The sequence below is a fragment of the Anolis carolinensis genome, chromosome 3 (genome assembly GCF_035594765.1).
Source record: "Anolis carolinensis isolate JA03-04 chromosome 3, rAnoCar3.1.pri, whole genome shotgun sequence".
NCBI classification, from domain to species: domain Eukaryota; kingdom Metazoa; phylum Chordata; class Lepidosauria; order Squamata; family Dactyloidae; genus Anolis; species Anolis carolinensis.
Genome location: NC_085843.1, coordinates 220,908,479 through 220,931,991, shown reverse-complemented (window position 1 = coordinate 220,931,991; position 23,513 = coordinate 220,908,479). Strand labels below are relative to the sequence as shown.

The window sequence follows — 23,513 nt, the reverse complement described above, 5'->3', positions numbered from 1 at the left end:
CAGGTGGAATCTCTTTTTCAATAATCTGAACCCACTGCTCCAAGTCCTAATATGAGTATTCTAGTTTATGCTGCATCATGCAAACTATAAGTCTATTATTATAACCTGTGCTATCTTCCCTTTCATCATCACTATCAGTTCCTTAGGCCACCAAGGAGCAAAACAATCCAACATTTAATGACACAGGAACAAAGCATCGCCCGTCACCCAATCAAAAAATCACGCAATTTATGCTTTTGAACTTTCATGAGATGAGTATGACTGTGGATTGCTCCTCTGCAATGTTTATAATTTAAAAAAATACCTAGCATTTCCTCTTGTGGAGGTTCCATTTCTTCTGGACTTTCTTCATCTTTAGAAGCATCTGTTAGTTTTCTATAAAAACATGATTCACGAAGAACTACTTTATTCAGAATCTTCTTAACCTAAAATAACAAAAGTAGTATAGATATGTATGGCCAATACAAACAGAAAACATTATCACAGAAAACAATACATTTACAATATAGTTAATTCACAAAAACATTAATTACCATATAGTAACTTGAGAAACGAACCTGAGCTCGTGAGAGATGCAGTCCAAGTGTGTAGAGTATCTCTTCCAAGTCCTTTTCCAGAAGGTACCCACAATGGCATTGATCAAAGTACACAAATGCCATTAACAGATCGCGGTTAACAGTTATCATCTGGATTTTGTCTTTCTCCTAAACACATTTTGTGATCAATACATTAGCCATTTGTGAATTGTTTTTAGATTTTAAAAAGATAATTTCTAATACTATTCAAGAATTATTTCCTTTAATGCCAAATAATATACACAGAACCATAGGTAGTTTTTAAAATGCCGAAACATTTTTGATGCAAGAACTGTGAAAAATATTTCAACATTATATATTTTCATAAAGAGCTATGGAAATTCCAATCAGTTTGGTACAATATTTGCAATAGTGCCAGCTCAGAACGTTTTGCTTCACTGTGTAGGAAAATAAATTGGCATTAAATTGTTCTCAAAAGTTAGTTATTATACAAATTTCAAAGTGGAATATTTGTACACTGTGTAAATGTTTTTATTTCTGCTTCAATTTTTTTAACATTATTCCTGATGCTAATTCTTTAGTTTTTGAGAATTAGAAAACATTCAATGATATGATTTTCCAAGTTTCCTTTTACTTGGAAAGGAAGACTTCTTTCTCTAAATAATAAGTTCCTTGATCTGAAGTCAATTTAACTACAAACCAGATCTAGACTGTAATCAAATATATAATTGTTCAAGAGTAAGAACAAGTGAACTCAAAGTCACACTATTACTCTTACTGATGCCAGAATAATAAATGGGAGTTACTTCTATTTGCAAGCATGGTTCACATGACTAGGTGTGGTAATAGTCAATAATTTTGCATTGGATACCTAAGTGATCAACAGCTTCACATTTATGGAAATAGTCTAGTTTGGGCCCAAAGCCAATGTAATATTGCGAAATTCTTATTGCAATGGCGATACCCTTCAGATACCAGCTTCAGGAAATACATCATATCCATTTAGAGCCAATAATGTTAACATGATTTCAACAAATATCGCAAAAAGGCTACTGTCTTCAGAGTATAGCATTCTTCTCCCACCTAGTGGATTTACAGTCTTTCTTCTGAGCTTCATTTGTCTATCAGTCCATTTGCACACACACAGACATAAAAAGGGATAACAGAGCAGTTTGAATTAAATTACCTTATCTTTAAAAGCTCTATCTTTGCAATGCCGGCTTCCTTCTCTTCTGTCATCTCGCCTATTCATTTCCTCATCATCCCTATCTATGGAAACAGAACACAATACATTAGAGCTGTGCGTTTCTACTATAAATATCTTTGGCAGAACATATATAATGAGATACCAACAACTTGCAATTTAACAAGACCATAGACAAGTTCTACCAACAAACATACAAAAAATAAATTATCTTCAGAAGAATTGCAATCTTACAAAAAAGTACTTTCATATCAAAAGATACTAGAAATGGGATATGTATTCCACTAAAGGTTTTCATTCTACTGCGTCAAAAGAACATAAAGACAACAGAAGGCTCTAAACCTTTGTTCTTGTGAAGCAAGTCTACACCTGTCTGCTTTCAATAAAATCAACCCCCTCCGCCCCCAATGTACCATCGTCTTCATCCTCAGCATCTTCAGCTTCCATTGGATCATATTCCTCCTGGTTATTCTCATCTTCCATTTCATCATCATCTTTGGAATCATCTTTTCTCTTATCTTCTCTCTAAAATTAATTATTAGATATTAACATGATGCAAAGCTTAACAAAAATTATGAAAGAAATGCAAAAACTTAGGTTTATGCAAAAAAGTTCTGATACCCTCAAAGACTAGGAACTTTGCCCTCACCCCCTTCTCGTTGTAGGAGAAACGAACCAAGGGGAGAAATATTATTTCTAATCCTGTGTAGGTCTTCAAATGTGTGCTGTTCTTATTTAAGTTTGATTTAAAGTCAGCAGATAAAATAATAATAATAATAATAATAATCATCATCATCATCATCATCATCTTTATTTATATCCCACCTGAGGGGACTCAGGGCAGATTCCAACAAATAATAAAGGCAAACATTCAATGCCTCAATACAACAAATACAAACATAATAGCTCAAAATAACCCCACATATGAAAACAATTTTTAAATGTGGAGAATATTTAACTTTAAGACATGCTTCAGTTGAGGAATCTATCTATCTATCTATCTATCTATCTATCTATCTATCTATCTAATAAACCTACAAGTATTCAAAAGTATGAACCCTTTAAAAAGAGAAATCTACTGCAGAATCACTACCACTGGTGTTCTGAAAATATTGACATCAGTATAGGAAACACAGTAAGTCCATCTTGAATTATATGTGATAAAACTTAATAACCAGTTCCCTCTCTGGCTATTCTTAATCTTGTAACTGACTGAGTTTTTGAAATGACCACTAACCTTCCTGTCATCTCTCTCATCTTTTTTATCTTTCTCATCTCCAGATTTTCTTCTCTTAGGCTTTGGATCATCATTTTCATCATCTCGCTCTTCCTTTTTCTCTTTTTTCTCATCTTTTTTGTTCTTTTTATCTTTTTTATCTTCTTTTTCCGGAAGAGACAAGAGTGATCTGTAGATTCGGACACCAAAGTCCCTTTGAAGCATTTCATTGAAAAGTTCAGCAAACAATGAAACCTGCAGAAGGAGTATCAAGAAGAGTTGGCAATCCCTATATGTAACAAGAGTATTGCTCCTAATTTGCAATATACTTTTGAAATAATGAAACATTAACAAACAAAATAGAATTAAGAAGATATACAAACAGCACGAAACAATGACACTATTAAACTTCAAGGGCAGCAATTAAAATTATGAGCAAATAAAATGAAACAACTCTGTCATTTGAAACATATCAGCATTACAATCTTTCTTCGAGCAAAAATCCAGTAAGGGAGACAGCCATTACAGTGGGCCCTTAGCTGTGCTTTGGTTCTAAGATCCCTTACAGATACTAAAAACTGTGGATGCCCAGGTCCAATTATATACAATGGTGTAGTAAAATGGAGCTCCTTATACAAAATGGCAAAACCAAAGTTTGCTTTTTTGAAATGTTTGGGGGAATATTTTCATGCTTCGTATGACTCATTTCCAGGATACAAACAACCTACCGTACTCTCATTTTATGAAAAGGAGACGCTGAAGCAGAGAAATAGGCATCATCACCTAATTAGGCTAATTTAACTAATTTACAACATCATAAAACTGCCAGCAGCACGTGGAAAGGAATGAGGAAGTACTGCACCCGGTGTCACTCATGGATGATAAAGCAATAGTTCTCCCTGTGGCCAGAACTGAGCATACCCTCACGAAGCTGGAAATGTTAAAATTGCCTCTGTGTGTGTCTATATTGTATGTTGTTTGTCTGATGGCATTTAATGTTTGCCATATATATGTTCAATGTAATCCGCCCTGAGTCCCCTTCAGGTTGAGAAGGGCAGAATATAACTATAAATAAATAAACAAACTCTATAGTAAGCTTAAACTTTCTTATAAAATAGATTCTACTTGGAAGATTAAGTACTAAAAGCAATATCAATGGATACTAGGCTTGGAAGATCCATGGCACAATACAGAGCAGGCATAGAATTTTCACAATTACACAAAGGAAAAGGTGAACAATTCCCCCAGGAGGAGCAGAGAAGCATACCTGTGCAAATCCAATTCAAACAGAGCAGTGCTACTTGTTGTAGTTGTGGTACTAGGTGAAATGCATATTTTTTTTCATCACAAAGTGAAACTAGCATAAAACTGAAAGATCAAAGTTGATGGCTCATATTCCATGCAATACCAGTCCAAGGCACCCACACAACCTCCAAAAATACCAAAGGGTTTTGCGGATGTGCGTTACATAAAGTGATTACCTCAAAAGAATGTTCTTTGTTATCCTCTAGTCTGTAATCCAAAAGCACACTAAGGGACATAATACTACAGTCAAACTTTCCACTTTTGGCTGCCCAGTTAGGGTGCACAATAATTGCTGGTTCATCAGGCAAGATGTAACGTCTCTCTCGACGCTGGCGCTCCACTTCCTCCAAACGTTTTCTTTCTTCCTCCTGCAAATGTGAAAAACATGTGAAGACAATTATATACTGGAGTTTTTGGTCTCTTCCTCAATGCAAAGGATGTCATATGGAAGTGAGGCATGTCATGCTGATTAGAGAACAGAGTCTGGAATTACTTTATTCCAAATCTTTAGCCATAACACTTCTTAGGTTTATTACTCTCACCCTAATATTTTTAATAGAATTGTTGACAAAGTCAAGGAAGAGAACGATGTACATAGTTCCCTGGAAAAGAAATGGTACAAAAATAACCTCAAAGGCTTGTAGGTTATATGCATGAGCCATAAGGCATTTAGACGAAGTGGAGAAAGGCCTTTTTCAACAATGAGAGGGTCTTGTAGAGGATTTGAAGTGGGGCAAGTCAATAGCTAGGAAATTTGTTTAAGTATGATATGATCATCATTTGGGGCAACAATGCTCACTGCAACAAAAGTAGTGCACAAATAAGAAAAAGTAGGGATTGTGGATGTTCCGTTTATGGATATCTTCTCACATCCATACACTGAACAGGTATTGTTACATAAGAAACTTACTTTTACATTTAAAGTTTGTATCTTAAAAAAAGGAAATAATAATCACATCCTACCTCACAGGATATTGATATGGAGTACTGAACTAAAGTAGATGAAGCATTTCGAACAGACAATATAAATAATACATTATGCAAACCAAAAACATGATAAAAATTGGTATTCCAGGTGAATATCAACAGATACTCAAGAGATTGGATTTACACATTGCAACAATTTAAATCAACTATGTATATCAGTAATTCCCAAAGTGGGCGCTACTGTCCCCCAGTGGGCGCTGGAGGGATCTAGGGAGGCGGTGATGACACCTATTAGACATGGGGGCGGGATCAGAGGAGGGGCGGGACCAGAGGGGCGGGGCCTCTTCCCAAGTGCTGGAGACAGGGCTGAGCACTTGAGGCGCCTGTAGGACACACAGGGGGTGGAGCTAGAGGAGTGGGCGTGGCTTCTTCCCAAGAGCCAGACAGAGCTGAGAATTCTATACCTTTTCCTGAGGCGCTTGTTGGGACAGAGGGCGGAGCTAGGAAAGGGGGCGGGGCCTCCTTCCAAGAGCCCAAGACAGGGCTGAGCCTCTATACCTCTCCTGAGAGGCCTTTTAAGACTAAAGGGCAGGGCTAAGCATGGGGGCAGGGCCTCTTCCCAAGAGCCTCTGTGTACCTCCCCTGAGGCGCTTGTTAGAACATGGGGGCAGGGTATAGAGGTCCAGCCCCGTCAGGCACTTGGGAAAAGGCCCCGCCTCCTCCTCTAGCCCCGCCCCCTGTGTCCTGGCAGGCGCCACAAGACAGGGATAGAAGCTCGGCCCTGCCTCAGAGCTTGTAATTCCACCCATCCCAGTCCTGGCCTCCCATTTGTGGCCCCGCCCACCTCTCCCTCCCAGTCCTGCATCTTGGACTGGGGAGAGGCTCAGCCCCGCCCTCTTGAGCAGGAGCCACGCCCACCCCTCTAAGCCACACACCCCTTTCCAGGGGGCGCTGAGTAATATTTTTTCTGGAAAGGGGGCGGTAGGCCATATAGGTTTGGGAACCACTGATATATATGAATGAATCAAATACTTTCTAAATGCTTTGTATCTAGTCAAACATGTTAGATATACACCTCTTTATCATCTTCCGATTTCCTCTCTTCTTCCTCCTCATCTTCCTTTTCAGACTTTTCCAGTTCTTTCTGTTCTTCTTTCTGTTCTTCCACTTTTAACTGTTTTGTCAGACGGGCTATCAACTGGGATTTTAGGCCCTTTGAGCTGAGTGTTCGGCTTTCTAACTCCTTTCGCAGGTCATTAACCTAGTAAATATGTCAGCCAATGATTTAGGATTTATGTAACTAAATGAGCACAGACATATATCCTTGTCAATTACTGGAACATAAGGTAAGCAAAATTAGCAGAAAATCATAAACATCTTTATTCATAAAATAGCCTCCTCTGATACCATCAAAGATTTTTCTTAGCAAGAATGAAATAAAACATTGGATCATGTCCAGAAGAATGGAACAAAGGAAAAAACAAACTACAAGATCTCATCAAACTTTTACAAATAGGACTTTGTTATGGAACATAAACATTCAGAGGTCTGCAGCTGTGGTTACCTTCATTGCCTTTGGATCAAGTTTAGACCAATGGGTAGGAGTAGAAATCTCTTTGGCCTCCCCATCATCCTTTTCCTCTTCATCCTAAAGAATGAAATACCATTCTTCAAAACGTTTAAAAGCAAAGCTTCTTCGTTTCTTAAATTCTGCAGCTGATCTGGGCAAGGTCACAACTGTTCATCAGACAGTCTTCTCCTAAAGTTATCATTTCAACAAAGCCACATACACACATTCTACTACTTTATAATGGTCAGTGTCTCTCTCACGAGCCAATAAAGAGCCATCTCTGTGAAACACAAAAGGGTGATAAAAAAACAACAACACAAAGAACAGGGACACGCAGACACTGTTGGCCGCCACTAACCACACAGTGTGTGATCTCCCCCAATTTTCAAACCACCCAAAATAGTCCTCATTTTGTTAGACATTTTACATTTGCCGAGATGCCAATCAGCCACATAGCTCAAAAACACTATGTTATTTCAATATCTTGCCTATTTTAGAGGCTAACATACAAGAGAAACCTTAACCTTTTTTTTTTTTTGGTAAAATAGCAAAATGCTTAACACAACATTTAAAACTGAATAAATCTTACTCAACAACTGGTCCCAGATTCCAGCAACTAATTCTAGGAGTACAAAGATTTGTATATTGGATGAACAGTTTTAATTTCATTTGTTGTATCAGCACACACTTGTAAGTTAGTACACTAGCTGTAATTAAATAAAAAAAAACATAAAAAGATGCTACACTGCTGAAAGCTGGTTTACCAGTCATTGTTACCAGTTGTGTTCCTCCTAGGTATGTTTGTGGTGTAGTGTGTGATATGCATTTTGTGCCTGTGTTCCTGTGCCTGTGAGAAGCAGAAATAGAAAAAGGGATTAGCGTTCAGTGCCTGTTCTCCATCAGCCTCCTTGCGTTCCCCCTGAAGCTTCTCGGCCAGCTGCTGCTTGTATCCTCGGGAAAGGGTTTCCCACTCTGAGCGGGTGGGAAGGCAATGCCAAACATCCGGGAAAAATAAAACCACTGTCTCCACATGAGCTGGAACCGTACGCCCCTTGTGGGTCTCCTCAGGGCGATGGTAGCGAATCTCTGCAAAACGGTACCTGTTGCAAGGGAAGAAGCATGTTGGAAAGAAAATTCTACAATGCATTTCACAGAGCCTAGATCACTGTCGCACATCAAGTAAAGAAACTTTGCTGCGACAACCTGAATTTCTTCTAAAGAAAAAAATATATATGAAAGCCATATGTTCTCTTTGAAAATGTGTCCAATTTATTCCAAGAATCTGTGAAGAAACACATCTAATATCAAATGCCAAATGGCAAAGTATTTTCTTACTCTGAGTTTAAATTGTGGTCTCAATCTGAAAAAGTTGAATTCCTTTTTACATTTTCTTTAGGGTAGGAATCCCCTGACAAAACAGACCACATGTGATTTAACATATAAGTAGCAAATCCACCAAGAGAAAATATGGCTGCCCCCAAACATCTAATTATTTATAACACGAGAATAATGAAATGAAGTTTTCTTGAAGATCTCCTCCAGCTACACGTGAAATGAAAAATATTTGAACATTTAAGCACTGTAAAGGTCACACAACAAATGCATAATTTTCAAATTCATTGTTCTTCAAACATGTTGGCACCAAATCACTTTTGTATTAACTAGGGCATCACACTGAGTAGTTTACCTTCACAGCTGCTGAGTGCTGATAAAGAAAGGAAGACACTGGTTTTATCAACAAAACAAAACAAAATTCAAGGGAACCATAATCATGCTTTGGTTTGTCCTAAATATTTCAAGAATACAGTACTTACCATTGCGTGCATACACTTAAATCTATCCCTGTTAGAGCCCTGCAGCAACGGATAGCAGTTTTAATCAGTACAGACGGGTCTTTTTCTGGGTCAGGTCCATCCAGTGAGGGAGACCAATGTCCTCCAATAGCCATCGCTTCATCTTTACCCTTCATGCCTACTAAAAACTAGAAAATAGAGGGTATTTAATTTAAAAACATTTTTTCCAAACTGTAAAGGCACACTGTCTAAAAAGAGTTACTGCTTTTAAAATAATTTTTAGATTTCAATATGATATCACAATTTAATTTTATGTGAATTGTCTTGTGTAAGGAATGAGTTCAGTTTTTGTTTTCCACAGATTATTTCAGTAATGGAATAGGTTTAAGCATCATTACTCATTCATTTTGTAAGACCTCCATGCAAGGTTTGTCATCCTATAAAAATTCAATATGCTACAAACAATAACGTTCTATTCTAAGAAATCAGGATATTCACTTTTTAAAAAGATTCTTTCTACAAAACATTGATAGAAAACAGAGCTTTTACCTTAATAAGTCTAGCGGGGTGTTGAAAACCATCCCGGACCTCTTGGGGATCTTCAGCAAGGGCACAGGATTTATGGTACAGATCTTCCATGCTAGGACTGGCCATAAGCATCACCTGTTAAAATAGCAAGTTAAATAACAAGTAAGATAAGGTGCAGAAGCTGCTAAACAAAACCACATTTTGTAAGGATTTGCTGAATTCAGAGTGGTCTTGATCAAGGCATGAAGTTCAAAAGAAACCAATAAGATTGGAAAGGTTGATAATAAATACTGCAAATTAAGAAGAGCTATGCTGGATCAGTACAAGGTGAATCTAATTCAGTGTTCTGAATCAATCCCTTGTCTATGGGAACTGCACCAACAGAACACGAGTGCAACTTCATTCTCCACTTCCTGTTCTCTATCAACTCATACACATAGACAAATGGATTCATTTCTCCTTCATAAATTGACCCAATCAACCTTTATTCTTTTTTTTTTTTGGACTTAATGGTTAAAAAAACAATTTACCATTGCTTTTATAGAAAACCCAGAGAGGTCAATGCTTATTACATGTTGACAGCTCTTCTTTAATGTCTTCCAATGTAATCTTCCTTTTTGCAGTTTTGGATTATTTTTACTCATAAATGGCATAAATCTTGGAAATGTAGGTTACTATATTACAAATAATATATTTTAAAAATATATAAATGAAAGGTTTTCATGAGATAAGTTGTATCACCAGACACTTTGTCACTGAAATGTATGCATGTGTCCATATCTCTTATAAGAGGTTGGTTTAATCTCCCGTTTGCTAGTTAAATCTGAATTACTGTATTGTGAAATGCTGGATGTCTAAAATGTGTCACCAACATGAAATGTTTGGAAAGCTCTGTTCAAAAACTTTTCAGCTCAAATATTTTTTGAGAACATGATATAGAAGCCATCTAACCATTTGAACTGTAGTTTGACATTCAACCATGTTATCAAAAGTTTACAGAGTATCATGAAAAAACACTGGGACGTAATTTAACATATCCAGTTTATGGGAACAAGCCCCAGTTATTGTTTAGAAATACTAGGGACATGTGAGACATGTTAGCAAGATGTGAATTGAAGCAGTGCAAATGGACATTGACTGCAATCCTGTGTGCCTCAATGTAGCAAAGTAGGTTCGCATGCAGACTTACGCTAATCCATATATACACCTCCCCCCAATATCTTAATGTAAAAGCTTCTGAAGCCCCTCGTTGCTGATGTCGTCATTTCACATCTAGCTCTTGAAATCCTTCCCACTTTCCATAAAGCATGAAATGGCTGTGTGGGGGGCTTCAGATACTGTTTAATAAATGGGGGTGGAGGTGTATGGATGCTGAAACGGAAGGAAGGGGTACCAGCACTTATAGTGTCTAAAAAAGTACACACACACACACAGACATGGATAAGGGACATTTACACATGAACATGCTCCCTACAGGATGTCACATAATCAAGCAATAATTGTATCTATGAAACATCACTATATTGAGAGTGTGGATGTCTGTATGATATTTAGAAAGTTATACATACCTTTGCACTGTAAAGATGATCTGTATCTGGTGGGTCCAATACAGCTATGTTCTTATCCAAAGGATCTACCTCTCTATGCATTACATAGAAGTTGCAATAGTTTCCCAGCTGAAATGGTCTTGACATGGGAAAAGCATCCACCCAGGTAAACTGAGCATCAAAGAAGTCGCTTGGTATGTACAAGTTCTGGTATCGTCGTCTCAATTCCATCATATCACAACTAAGACTTTAAACAGTAAGAACACATACTTCACAATGGTGAAATGATTTGGGCCATAAACAGTTCAGCACGAGCAATAAATAAAACTAGATCTTTTGGCATTACTAAAAAGCAGCTCCATTTTAGCAAGTTTGGCTCTGTCTTTCATGTTTTATCTTCATAGACCTGTCCGCAGAGTATGACACTGTAAATAATTGCCTTCTCCTGAGAAAAACTTATAATATCACAAAGGACTACCACCTCACCCAATTCATAGGAAATCTGCTACAAAACAGGAGCTTTTGTGTTGAATTCCAGGGCTAGAGAAGCCAATGGCGAGAAGAACAGCCTGCCTCAGGGGAGTGTGCTTGCTCCATCAATGTTTACACAAATTGGCTGGTCATTTACACAAATGACCAGCCACTGCCAGAAGGGACAGAGAATTTTATCTATGCTGACGACCATGCCATCACCGGTCAAGCAGGGAGCTTTGAAATGGTTGAACAGAAGCTCTGAAGCTTTAGAGGTCAGTGGTTCTCAACTTGTGGGTCCCCAGGTGTTTTGGCCTACAACTCCCAGAAATCCCAGCCAATTTACCAGCTGTTGGGATTTCTGGGAGTTGTAAGCCGAAACACCTGGGGACCCACAGGTGGAGAACCACTGCTTTAGGTGCTCTTATAGTCTATTACAGGGAATCCCTGACCCCTAATCAATCTAAAATGCACCTCGAGCTCTGAGGATGACCTGGGAAGGAATCCCACAGGAGCATTACAGCATACCAAAATACTTGGGAATTACCCTGGACCGTGCTCTGACTTACAAGAAGCACTGCTTGACTATCAAGCAAAAAGTGGGCGCTAGAAATAACATCATAAGAAGGCTGACTGGCACAACCTGGGGATCACAACCAGACACAGTGAAGGCATCTGCCCTTGCGCTTTGCTACTCTGCTTCTGAATATGCATGTACAGTGTGGAATACATCCCACCACGTTAATACAGTGGGTATGGCTCTTAATAAGACATGTTGCATTATCACAGGATATCTACGCCCCACACTACTGGAGGAATTATACTGTTTAGCCGGCATTGCACCACCTGACATCCGCCGGGAAGTAGCAGCCAACAATGAAAGGATAAACGCATTGACATCTCCAGCCCATCCTGTTTGGATATCAGCCATTACGCCAAAGTCTTAAATCATTTTTTTAAAAAAAAGATCTACAGAAATATTTGCAAGAACACCCCAGCAAGCAAGAGTCCAAAAGTGGCAGGCTAAAACCCAGAACCTCAATCAGTGGCTGACGCCGGATGAGACTCCCTCCTGGGAACACAGAAGACTGGGCGACTTGGATGATGCTGAACAGACTGCGCTGTGACATCACGAGATACAGAGCCAACCTTAAAAAATGGGGCTACAAAGTGGAGTCCACGACATGTGAGTGTGGAGAAGAGCAAACTACAGACCACCTACTACAATGCAGTTTGAGCACTGCCACGTGCACAATTGAGCACCTTTTTATAGCAACACCAGAGGCACTCAAAGTGGCCAGCAACTGGTCAAAGGACATTTAGTACAATGCCAAGTTTTTAAAACTTTGTGTTTTCAAATACATTACAACTTGTATCCTCGGTTCGCTTCTGACATGATATACTGTACAGAGTTTTTGGTGGGTGGGGGCAACATTTACATGAAAAAATGTGTATGTATATAATTGCATATAATTATTTCAACAATTATGATAGGACGGAGAAAGTCTGAAGTAACAATAAATTAATTTTTGCAAGGACTGACAGTATATTCTAGTACATTTTATACTCAAAAGATAATTCTTGGGTTTCTTTATTTATGTATCCCTTTTGGATTTATCAAGTAGATACTTACGTTCAGGCTATAAGATTCTTTCCATAAATAGAAATAAAATGCAGTATGACATCCAAGCAACATACCAGTCTAGTGAGAACTTTGAAAACTGGACCGTATAACGGGGAACAACACGTCGTGGCCTTCGAGGTGACCGTTCCCTTTCTCGGCGAGGAGATCTCTCTCTAGAACGTTTTCTCTGTGGTGATCTTTCCCGTGACCTACGTCTTTCACGCTCCCTTTCACGACTTAAACATACATGAAATATAAATGTTGCATTTTAGCTTGGCATTAAGAATGCATTTTAGATGACAAACACATTACTATAGAAGTAACAGTGAGACACTCCAACTAATACAAAACCACCCTTTTGAAAACACCCTTCTGTGACAAATCTGAACATGATTTACATTCAAACTTCAAAAAATTAAATTATGAATTCTCTCTAATATGCCAGGAAGATTTGAGTAGATTTATTGTATCACACCTTCTGTCATCTTTTCTGTTAGCCATGGGGTCTCCTCTGTCATTTCGCCCCGAAAATCTGGGTGGCGGATCTAATCTTCGTGCTGGCTGAGGCTGTGAAACTATTCGAACAGGAGGCTGTAGCAAACCTGCTAGGGGGGAAAATCCCATATGTTTTTAATTCTTTTCATATCCATAACATTCTTTAAAAAAAATAGTAATGTATTCTTCAAATGACCAATTTAATACTCTTTTAGCAATGGAAAATTTACTATAGCTACTGGATTTTTATTATTTTTTACTGTTAACAATACAATTTTTCCACTAAGCAATGCAAGAGGATGATACCCTGTGTTCCAGCAAATAGCCAAAGATTTGTCATAAACTAATATTAACTCTGCAATCCAAAGCTATCTGTCAGCAGTAAGAAAGGGCTCTAGATAACAGTGGAAAGGCAACAATTATATTCAAGAGCATATCTACTGGAACAGATAACAGCATGCAAAAGCATTAGTCACATAAAACCAACTTCAAACCAACTGAACAAGAAAAAAATAAAATATGATACAAAATGTAGGCCAGTGACTACAACACTATCACTTTACTTTTTTTCTTCTTTATGAATTTTAACATCTTTCTTCCGATGAAGAAGCCAGTGGAGCTTTGAAAGTGATTTGTACATTTTGGCTGGCCAATCATTCTTTTTGTGTTTTTTTTCAATTATGAGGATCCATGGAGAAGGACCCCACCCCCAGACAATAGCTACTTTTACAGATGCTTAAAAGTCAGATAATCAATTTGATCAGGAATCGTTTTATTAAAGAAGCAATTAAACTTCATAACAAATGGAGGAATTCTACAGCATCATTGCCATTTGTCCAAAAACAATGCATCCAAAGTTTTTCGAAACCAATAACATTTAAACAAATTTGTCTGGGAACTTCCTAAACCTTACTTTGACCAGGATTCTGCAGTGATAGCTGGTTCCTAATGGATACTCTTTAGAAGGGCTTGACTGTATCTCTCAGAAAGGGTAAGATATGGAAACTGACTACAAGTGGTCAATGTTTTGTATGCAGACGAGAATACTGCCCAATAATCTGTAAAAATTTCGTTCAGGTTTGGAAAGCATGTAGCTTTTTAGGTAATATTAACCAAAATAGGATGCTTCCCAATATGTATATCGGGCTGCACAAACTCCACTGAAGTTGCAACAGAATGATGGGGGGGGGGGGGGGGGGGAGAGAACACATCTCAATGAGAAACCTTCCTTGTTTAGATCCTATGGAAAAGTTTTATTTTCTTTGACCATATACAGTTTAACTGTAGTTCAGTATTATTCAGCTACATTGCAGTGATCTTACGAGTCTCTCTTCCTTCACATACAAATAGACATCTAAAGTTTCTATTCAGATTTTGTAATAGACAAGTGTGCCATTTAATCTAAACAAAAGAAGCTATGTTCAGGGGAAATCACAAGTAAACCTAACTCAATCTGGTTATCCAACTATGGTTTATACAAACTGTAGTTTCCCATGTATGAACTAAACTGAAAATTGTGACTAGAAGATTCAGGTCTCCTTCCCTCCTGGCCAGGGGAAATGCACAAGCTCAAAACATAGTTTTCTGTGATTTCTGAATGCAGTCTCGCTGTCTCAACATAGCTATGGAGTGAGCTGAAGACAATACAGCCTTGCTACCCTTCAGCCAGCGACTTCTTCAACATTAAAATAATATCAACATCTAATGTCAAATACAAAAGAAGAAATGTCACATTTTGAGAGAATACCTTTCTGCTGTGGCTGTTGTAACAAAGGCTGTGGCTGCGTCTGAAGCAAAGGTGTAATAGAAGCAGCTGTTATTTGTGCCTGCAACAGCGACTGTGGCTGTGGTTGTGCCTGAACACTGAATGCAGTCTGCTGTGCAATGGGCTGAAGTACAGGTGGAGGAGTCTTGAGTAAAGGCTGGGTTTGAGTCTGGTTCTAATAAGGGGAAAAGGGAATGTCTTGAAAATGGACTTTATACTAAGAGTGCTAAAATAGTCAAACTAAATATTCAAACGTACCTGGTTTGGTAGGGTCTGAATCCGCTGTGCATTCCATTTGAAAGGCATATTAGGATTATAGGTTGCTTCCACTAGAACTCTGTCTCCCACTTGAGGAGTCTTCCCTTTAACAGCACTGAAAAAAGTAATCACATTATCAGATCTTATGTTTCCAAAGAAGATATTCGGTTTAACATTCGAGATTGTATTATGAAAATAGTCTCAAAATTATTAAACACGGATGGAGTTATTTTATTTTTGTTATGCTAAATCAAAGAAAAGTTGTCAGCTTACTCAATTTTTCAATATTCTAATACAGGCAGCCTCCGTGTTACAAACACCCAACTTACATGAGACTCCTAGTTACAAATGAGGGTGAGACAACAGGAAGTGAGAGAAATCTACTCCTCGGAAGGGAAATTTGCTCCTCTAAGATTTATCAAAGGGAAAAGGTGTCTCTACTGAAGCTTTATCACCAATCCTTGCTTCCACAATAAGACAAAATGTTCAAAATCTAATTTATCACAGGGGCAGAAAGTGAGGTGACATCTTCTGAACAGAGGCACAGACAGCAAAACAAACATCACAGAGGTGTAAACCCTTCCCTATGAGATCCAAAACTTTTTTTTTAAAGTGGCTGGACTTACACTTAAAAAGTACCTGTTTTGACTTACATATAAATTCCATCTTAAGAGCAAACCTACAGAACCTATCTTGTTCGTAACCCAGGGACTGCCTGTAATACAAATGTATTACAAATGGGTATGACTAGCATGAAAACCTTTGAGAAATTAAGAGAAAACACTGTAGATTTTTTCTGGATCTACCAAATCTTGCAAATATTACACATACCATATTTCATTGACTGTAAGACACATACAGTATAGTTTCACTTATCCAACATTCGCTTATCCAACATTCTGAATTATCCTACACAGTCTGCCTTTTAGTAGTCAATGTTTCTGTAGTCCATCTTTTCAATACATTGTGATATTTTGGTGCTAAATTCGTAAATATAGTAATTACTACATAACATTGCTGTGTACTGAACTGCTGTTTCTGTTGAATTTGTTATAAAACATGATGTTTTGGTGCTTAATTTGTAAAAACATAATGTAATTTGATGTTTAATAGACTTTTCCTTAATCCCTCCTTATTATCCAACATATTCGCTTATCCAACATTCTGCCGGCCCATTTATGTTGAATAAGTGAGACTCTAACTGTACTAATTTTAGTACCACCATATATATATGTAGCAGTTATAATCCCATTTTTCAAGATGTTTATAGGGAAAACTACATTTTAGAGCTGATGAAATTCAATAATGTAACTACTATCACAAACTGTTCAACAGCAGCAGATTTAACTTACTTGAGCTGAAAGAATACATCTTCATCCACAAAACCAAATGTATCATGTAGTTTGGTAACTACCCCAGTGAAGACACGCTGTTTCTGTGGCTGGGTCTGCTGTTGACTTGACCGTGGTGCTGGATAAGAAACAGTAATCTGTGCTGCTGGCTGAGGAGTAGATAAACTGAGGCTGGTCGGAAGTGCTACAGGTGGCTGAATGCAAAATAATGAGAGATTATGAAACATTCATATCCTTCTAAACCATATAAATGTACTGATACAAAGATAAAATTCAATACTCAAAAGGAAGAGAATCTATCCTCAGAATTCCACCTCATCTCAAAAGCCCACTATTTCTCTAAAATCTACACAGAAGGGTCAAAAAACTATATAATGCACTTGGGGGGGGCACAGTGGGTTGGAAAAAAGTAGGAACATAAGGAAATACTCTGCTGCACAAAGAAATTAGTTTGTGCAATGCTGGATTTCATCCAAAATAGTTTCTGAAAAATTACTAAAAATACATAAAAGTTACATCATTGAAAGGCGTGGGAGAATGTTTTTTTTATCAACGAACTGCACTTTTATCAACTAGGCCAATGCATCAGAAACATCACCTCCTTGCTGTGGCAGAACAAATTCAAGGAACAATTGCTTTTTCTCTGTGTTATATATACACACGTATAATATATGTGTGAAATATACACACATAAGTATGTCAATTAAACAAGTAGATGTGTTTCTGGACACCACTTCTTTAACAGAACATCTGGTGCTAAAGGCACAAATAACATAGAATAAAAGGGATAGCTTCCTGAACCACAAAGAAGAGCTATTCAATAGGTTGCAGTAAACATTTTATTAAAGCTATCAATATGTAGAAGGGGCTAAACACCCTAGAGTCACCAAATCCTGTCTGATTTTGGAAGCTAAGCAGGGTTAGTATTTGGATGGGAGACTGCCAATGAACACTAGGTGAGGAAGGCAATACTTCAAAGGATGAAATTGGCAAAACCACCTGTGTGTATCCATTAGCTGAATAAACCCTATGACAATAATGGGGGGCATGATAAATCAACAGACGACTTGAAGGTCCACACAGAATATACAAGAGCATACTAATAGCTAATAGGCGGAGGTGAAGAAGACAATAAAACAAGCCATGAAGATGTTGATATCAGACAGCATTGGCAGTCTGCAATGGAGAAAGATAAAGCTTGCTTGTAGCTTTCAAGCTGCTATTCCAGATGCTTATGGTTGGAACAGACACTGTTAAATAAAACAATGCTCAAGGAGACTAACTCTTGTATGTCCTTCTGTGTTCATAGATGCTTCATTAGATATAAAGTTCCTCAACTGATATATTGTATTCTTAATGGATAATAGGCTAAGCTATACTGTTTAAGGTGCTAATGTTTTTCCTATATGTGTACTATATTAAAAGTCGGTTAATAAAAAAGCACGAATACAAAAAATAGATGTTTTTGTTTACTAAGATGAATTTGAAATAAGCTGCACATCATTAAGTCCACACATTGTATAACAGACCACACACTATAGGAATTGTATTAAAAACTACATAATATTTATACAGTGATAATAGAAGGCAAACTAACCTGGGTCAAAAGTGTTTGCTGAGGCTGCTGCAACTTAAAAACATAAATAACATGAATTAGGTTTTTACACATAGATTTTTGCATATTCTGCTTTCGCTAACTTTTGCAACATGTTTGTGACTTACACTAGTATGCTACTTATCTATGCAATGATAACACTGTCTGCAGTTTTTATCAAGTTTTATTCTATGGCTTTACTTACTTAGAGGTAAAAATAAACTTGATAAACGGTGACAGCAGGGCACAACTGTTCTACATCAGAAACAGGAAAACTGTATAGTCCAAACTTGGCAAAATAAGGCTTTCTTTAAAATCTCCTTCCAACACTCTGATTGCTAACCATATCAACTTGTTCTAGCTTACAATGCCGTTCCATTTGCTACTAAGATGACCACTGCAGCTCAGTAAATAAGTTTTGATACAAAGATATTCTCTTCCAATAGCAAAAGTGTTCTCAATAAAGTTCATCAGATCAACTTACAGTCAAGTAAATGGTACATGTACCCATTTTCTGTTAGGTAAGTAAGTACCTTGGCCTAATAGTTTTACATGATGTATACTGTAAGTTATCTATCATTTCCTTATATAACTATATAAACATACAAAATAGATTGAGAAACATGGAATCATAGAGTTCAAAGAGATCACACGGAGCATCTAATCCAGTGGTTTTCAACCTATGGGTCCCTAGGTGTTTTGGCCTACAACTACCAGAAACCACAGCTAGTTTACCAGCTGTTAGGATTTCTGGGAATTGAAGGCCAAAATATCTGGGGACCCACAGGTTGAGAACCACTGATCTAATCCAACTACCTGTTTTATCCAGAACTAGAAGATTTAGTTTTATTCAGACACAATAACAAAGTACAGGGGGAAACAATGCACACAAAGAATTACACAAACCTGTTGCTGTACACTATAGAGGGTCTGCTGAGGCTGTGAATATTGCTGAAAAACACAAAAATCAAAATAACTAAGAAGCATTCTTTAAAAATTAATGAAGGTCAAGACAAAAGGCATATTTATATTTTAATAATTGAACAAAAATTGATACACCAATCAAAAAGCACCACTAGTTACAAAAAACAACTTTGTTTCTCAGAAGACAAATGCTTGCAACAGGTATTACTACAAAATATCCTAAGCAAGTACCAATGAAATCGACAGGAGGAACCCAATTTCCCAGTGGGTTATGCCAGATTCCCATTAAACATTTTCGTTCACCAGAACATCCTAATACACCTAATTCAGGTTACACAGTTGAAGATACTATGGTGTAATAGTTTTACTAAAGCTGAAACAACACGGAAAGGAGGAGGTCCTTTTGCTGCCTATGAAGAGCCCAAATTTCCTGATGTGGCAACACCACTCTCTGAAAAGATACAGGTGCTGGGGGGGGGGGGGGAGAACCCACCCACATCAATATTCCTTTGCCAAGATCTAGCTAGAGATCGGAAGCAGAATGTGCCGAATTATACATACTCACAAGTGTATCTAACTGAAAAGGACAGTGTAAACAGATGAGATGGCACCTGCACAAGCAGGATGTGCATGTAGATGCACATTCTCATTTAGATTCAGTTAACTGTAACTCTATCCAAGTAGTACTGGACCAGGGCAAAAAGTTGCTACAAAGCACTAATGGGCACAATATCGATGGGCAATGAATCACAAGTATAGCATGGTGGAACACTGAGAAACAGACTTGATGGCCTTGATAGTGTGGATGCTTCCCCTTAACCTTCATTCACAGTAAGGAGAATGCAATGGCGTATAGTTGTAGAAAATGACATGACAAAACAGAGTTCAGTCAGGAAGTTTTCACCTTTGTTACATGATGCACAAATAACTAAAATCATATCCCAGGAAAAAGTTCTTAAAATGGCACCGTCGCATATCATAGCCATGGGAAAACAGTATGGCCCTGTATGAAAGTGATAGGGACTTTGCACATTCCTTGACTTTTCTCCTCCAAGATGTTCCAAGTATGAAAATTTGGTAGAGCAACAACATTAAACTTCTCCATATTTCTCTTCTTTATTTTACTATTTAATTTCTCTTAAATTCTTGCCATTTTGCAAACCCATGATAAGAAAAAAGTAAAATAAAAGAAATCCGTTTCCTATATTGCCAAATCAATGGGCTTACACAACATCTAAGAATAATAAAGAGGTTTAATAGTAACTAAAATGACTATGAAGACATTCCTAGACACAGAGGAGTACTAAAATCACAACTGCACAGTTTTGTTATTAAAACAACAGGAAGGTCACTTCATAGAAATATTTCAAACAGATTATGTTTATGTGATCTCAGTGCATCATTTCAAGTTGCTAATGGTACCAACAGAAATGCAATTTTATTACCTGCTGTAATGCGGCAGCTGCAGCAGCAGCTTGCTGTTGTAAAGCAGCTGTCTGGGAGAGTTGATAGTTTGTTGGTGCCTGAGTACTGAGACCTGCAGCCAATGCAGTTTGCTGTGTATATATTGTGGGAGATGCTCCAAGTAAAGACGGCTGCTGAACACCAAGTGCAGCTAAAAGTATAAGAGCTGAGCATTAATATGCCTTAATTTGGAATCAAAGAATTTCATCACGAATTGACACAAATTTCAACAGTATTATGCATTTCTTCATTTAAGCCAACAACTGTGGGGAAATTGCATTACCTTAATATACAGCCTTCACGCTTTTGACTAAGAGCTGTTGTCTGAACATGTAATATTTCAGTTTTACTGTAGCCAGAAACAAAAATAATCTTGCAGCACATTTATATATAGAGCTGAACTTACATAGCTGACAAGACAGGTAATTTTACTAAATCATCTGGTTCTGCAACTGATGCTCATAAGCATAATTAGGGTTGGTTTCTCTTCCACATAATTATAATTTTATACTCAGTTTCAAGGTAATTCAGTTCAATTATTGACAGAACATGTTTGGCCAACATGTTTGTCTAAATTGCAGCAGGCAATGCTAGTAGGACCAAGGATCAACCCCCCCCCCCCCCCCCCGGATCCTCCAGGAACCAAATGGCCTTGTAAAGATGCTTAAAATCAAACAAAAACCAAAAATGGGTATTTATAATGTTTAATTATGCAGGGGAAAGGGGTTCTGCAACCTAGGTGATTGCAACTTCTGGAGGATTCAAAAAAGGAATTTATCATTTTTGGTCATAAAAAGGGCTGCACTAGGAATTTCAAGGATGCATAAATAGCCTCAAATACATACATCCACATGACAATATTTTGCCAACCCTTATCTACATTAATAATACTTGCATGTTTGTGGGAATATTTCTGACAAAGTGTGCCTGAAAATTTAGGCAAAGAAAACACTTGGAGCCTTTAGGTATATTATGGCAATGGCACAATACAACAATTTGTCCATGACTGATTATTTGAATGCTTGCAAAATAATTGCCAAACTCTTTCAAAACTATTTAATTTACTTTTTGTTTTATTTCTGTTTTGGAAAAAAGAAACAGTGAGATGATAGACTGAAGCTGAAGGAGCAGTTAAATGTTAAAGAGAAATTAAAAGCTGACCTGGCTGAGAAACAGCAGTGGCTGTAAACTGGGTAGCCCATGGGGGATTCTTCTGTCCTCCAAACTGAGCCATAGCGAATCAAAATATATTTGCTACTCGAGTCTTCTGCTATTGTGATCTGTTTAAAAAGATGAATAAAAGTTATGCTAACACCCAAGCCATATAGCAAATAGTCCTGTTTTCCATATGTAACAGAGTTCTGACAATGGATCTTACTGAAAGAATAAGAACATGTGACTTGACAAAACCAGTGTAATAATTAAATGCCACAGTAGATGCAAAATGTAAGTAAACTAATTGGTTTTGAGGATTTTTTCCTAGATAAATAAAACACGTAGGAAAGTAAATGCTTAAGAAAACTTGCCATGTGATCAAAAGTTAATCAAAAGAGGCAGCCCAAACTCCAAAAAGTAATATAAAGTCAAGAAATTGAGGAAATTTATTTTCTATCACACACAGCTATAAAAACTAAAGCAGAAATTTAACTCAAGAAAATAAAGCTGTCTTTTATAATTTAAAATGGTCTGAATATGCCAACCTTAAGCACCAAAGATTCTTAGTGCAGGATGCAAACAGATGGGATTAAACAACAGTTTGGGCAGGAAAAAGGAATACACAGAGAGATGTAACAGCGAAACTAAGCACTGGAACATTTACATTTATTAACAAGAATGAAAACCCCATTCAGCTCTAGAGCCAGGAATGCTTTCTTTAAAATTCTTAAAGGTCACAATCAAAGACAAGATCCACTGTATATTCACATGTTATAGAGCGTGTATTGAAAAAAATCAATTCATTACTTTTGTGTTTTCTGCTATCTAACTGAAATCTAGCATTTCCTTCACTTATGAAGGAAATGCAATAAATTACATAAGTATTTATTTCATATCACATGACAGTTGTTTGAAAAATCGCTTATACTCATCTACAGTATATAGTATTTTCAAATTACAGTAGTTAACCCAACACTAGATCATACATGATCACAGTCCTGCTGTGTTCACACTGTTGTGCAACATGCTGATGTTGAATGTCACAAAACTATGCAGCTACATTCTGAGAAGTCTGTGGTTTTCACCTGACTGGCAAAGGGGTTCAGGGAACCAAAAAAAGTTAAGAACCTCTGTTGTAGAGGAAACACAGAGGCAGCTGTATTCCAGTGTGACAGCCGGTTTTGCTGAATTTACATGGTTCCACAACTTCGGTATTATCAACACAGGTTGAGTATACATTTTCTTTAATACCGTAATAGTGTGCATGAAACAAAGTTTGCCATAACAGGTCCAGGTTACTTGAGACATTGTGTCCTCTGATATAGACTGGGTAGACCTTTAAGGTCTATAAAGGAGACCCTCCTTTTCACACAGAACAGGGCCAATGTGCATTTAAAAACCACTAGATAGGCCTCATTGTCGGGTGTGGCTCCAAAGCTATGGAAATCGCTGCCGGAGGAAATTAGATTGGCTTCCACCCTATGTCATTTAGGAAAGGTGTGAAGATTTTCCTTTTTCAAGCAGCTTTTAACTGAAGCCAGTCACTTTATGGCCGTATGGGGAATTTTGAACTGATTTTGACTTTTATTTCTCACAATATGGAAGTTGCCAAGGATAATTCTTGGAACTTTGATTATCTATTTTTAGTTAATGGTTTCATGTTACTATGTACAGTGTTCCCTCTCTACTTCACAGGTTTTCAATTAATATTAATGTACACATTTATCACGGTGTTTTCGCTGATTCGTGGGTTTTACCAGTGTGCAAAGGGTTTTGGAAGGGGGG

The 23,513-nt window shown here is 37.5% G+C and overlaps 1 protein-coding gene and 1 non-coding gene across 4 annotated transcripts in view; both read right to left on the bottom strand.

Annotated features, from left to right (window-relative positions):
• Positions 1 to 23,513, bottom strand: part of ccar1 (cell division cycle and apoptosis regulator 1) — a 31,542-nt gene that overhangs the window by 4,338 nt on the left and 3,691 nt on the right. The window contains exons 2-22 of one of the 3 annotated variants that reach the window (XM_062976244.1): positions 21,735 to 21,853; positions 20,555 to 20,724; positions 19,092 to 19,136; positions 18,189 to 18,221; positions 16,592 to 16,785; positions 15,240 to 15,354; positions 14,964 to 15,156; positions 13,197 to 13,326; positions 12,796 to 12,957; positions 10,648 to 10,873; positions 9,101 to 9,214; positions 8,573 to 8,739; positions 7,648 to 7,858; positions 6,753 to 6,836; positions 6,264 to 6,449; positions 4,438 to 4,629; positions 2,978 to 3,211; positions 2,154 to 2,265; positions 1,723 to 1,805; positions 558 to 704; positions 305 to 425 (exon numbers count right to left, since the gene is read on the bottom strand). In XM_062976244.1, the coding sequence (XP_062832314.1) occupies positions 305 to 425; positions 558 to 704; positions 1,723 to 1,805; positions 2,154 to 2,265; positions 2,978 to 3,211; positions 4,438 to 4,629; positions 6,264 to 6,449; positions 6,753 to 6,836; positions 7,648 to 7,858; positions 8,573 to 8,739; positions 9,101 to 9,214; positions 10,648 to 10,873; positions 12,796 to 12,957; positions 13,197 to 13,326; positions 14,964 to 15,156; positions 15,240 to 15,354; positions 16,592 to 16,785; positions 18,189 to 18,221; positions 19,092 to 19,136; positions 20,555 to 20,724; positions 21,735 to 21,807 (2,992 nt within the window). In that variant the 5' untranslated portion in view covers positions 21,808 to 21,853. The remainder of the gene's footprint in view (positions 1 to 304; positions 426 to 557; positions 705 to 1,722; positions 1,806 to 2,153; positions 2,266 to 2,977; positions 3,212 to 4,437; positions 4,630 to 6,263; positions 6,450 to 6,752; positions 6,837 to 7,647; positions 7,859 to 8,572; positions 8,740 to 9,100; positions 9,215 to 10,647; positions 10,874 to 12,795; positions 12,958 to 13,196; positions 13,327 to 14,963; positions 15,157 to 15,239; positions 15,355 to 16,591; positions 16,786 to 18,188; positions 18,222 to 19,091; positions 19,137 to 20,554; positions 20,725 to 21,734; positions 21,854 to 23,513) is intronic. The other 2 variants (XM_062976245.1, XM_062976246.1) reach the window with 2 other exon arrangements.
• LOC134298172 (small nucleolar RNA SNORD98) lies at positions 8,889 to 8,951 on the bottom strand. The gene has a single exon (XR_010005121.1). It is a non-coding gene; the product is annotated as a small nucleolar RNA SNORD98 (small nucleolar RNA).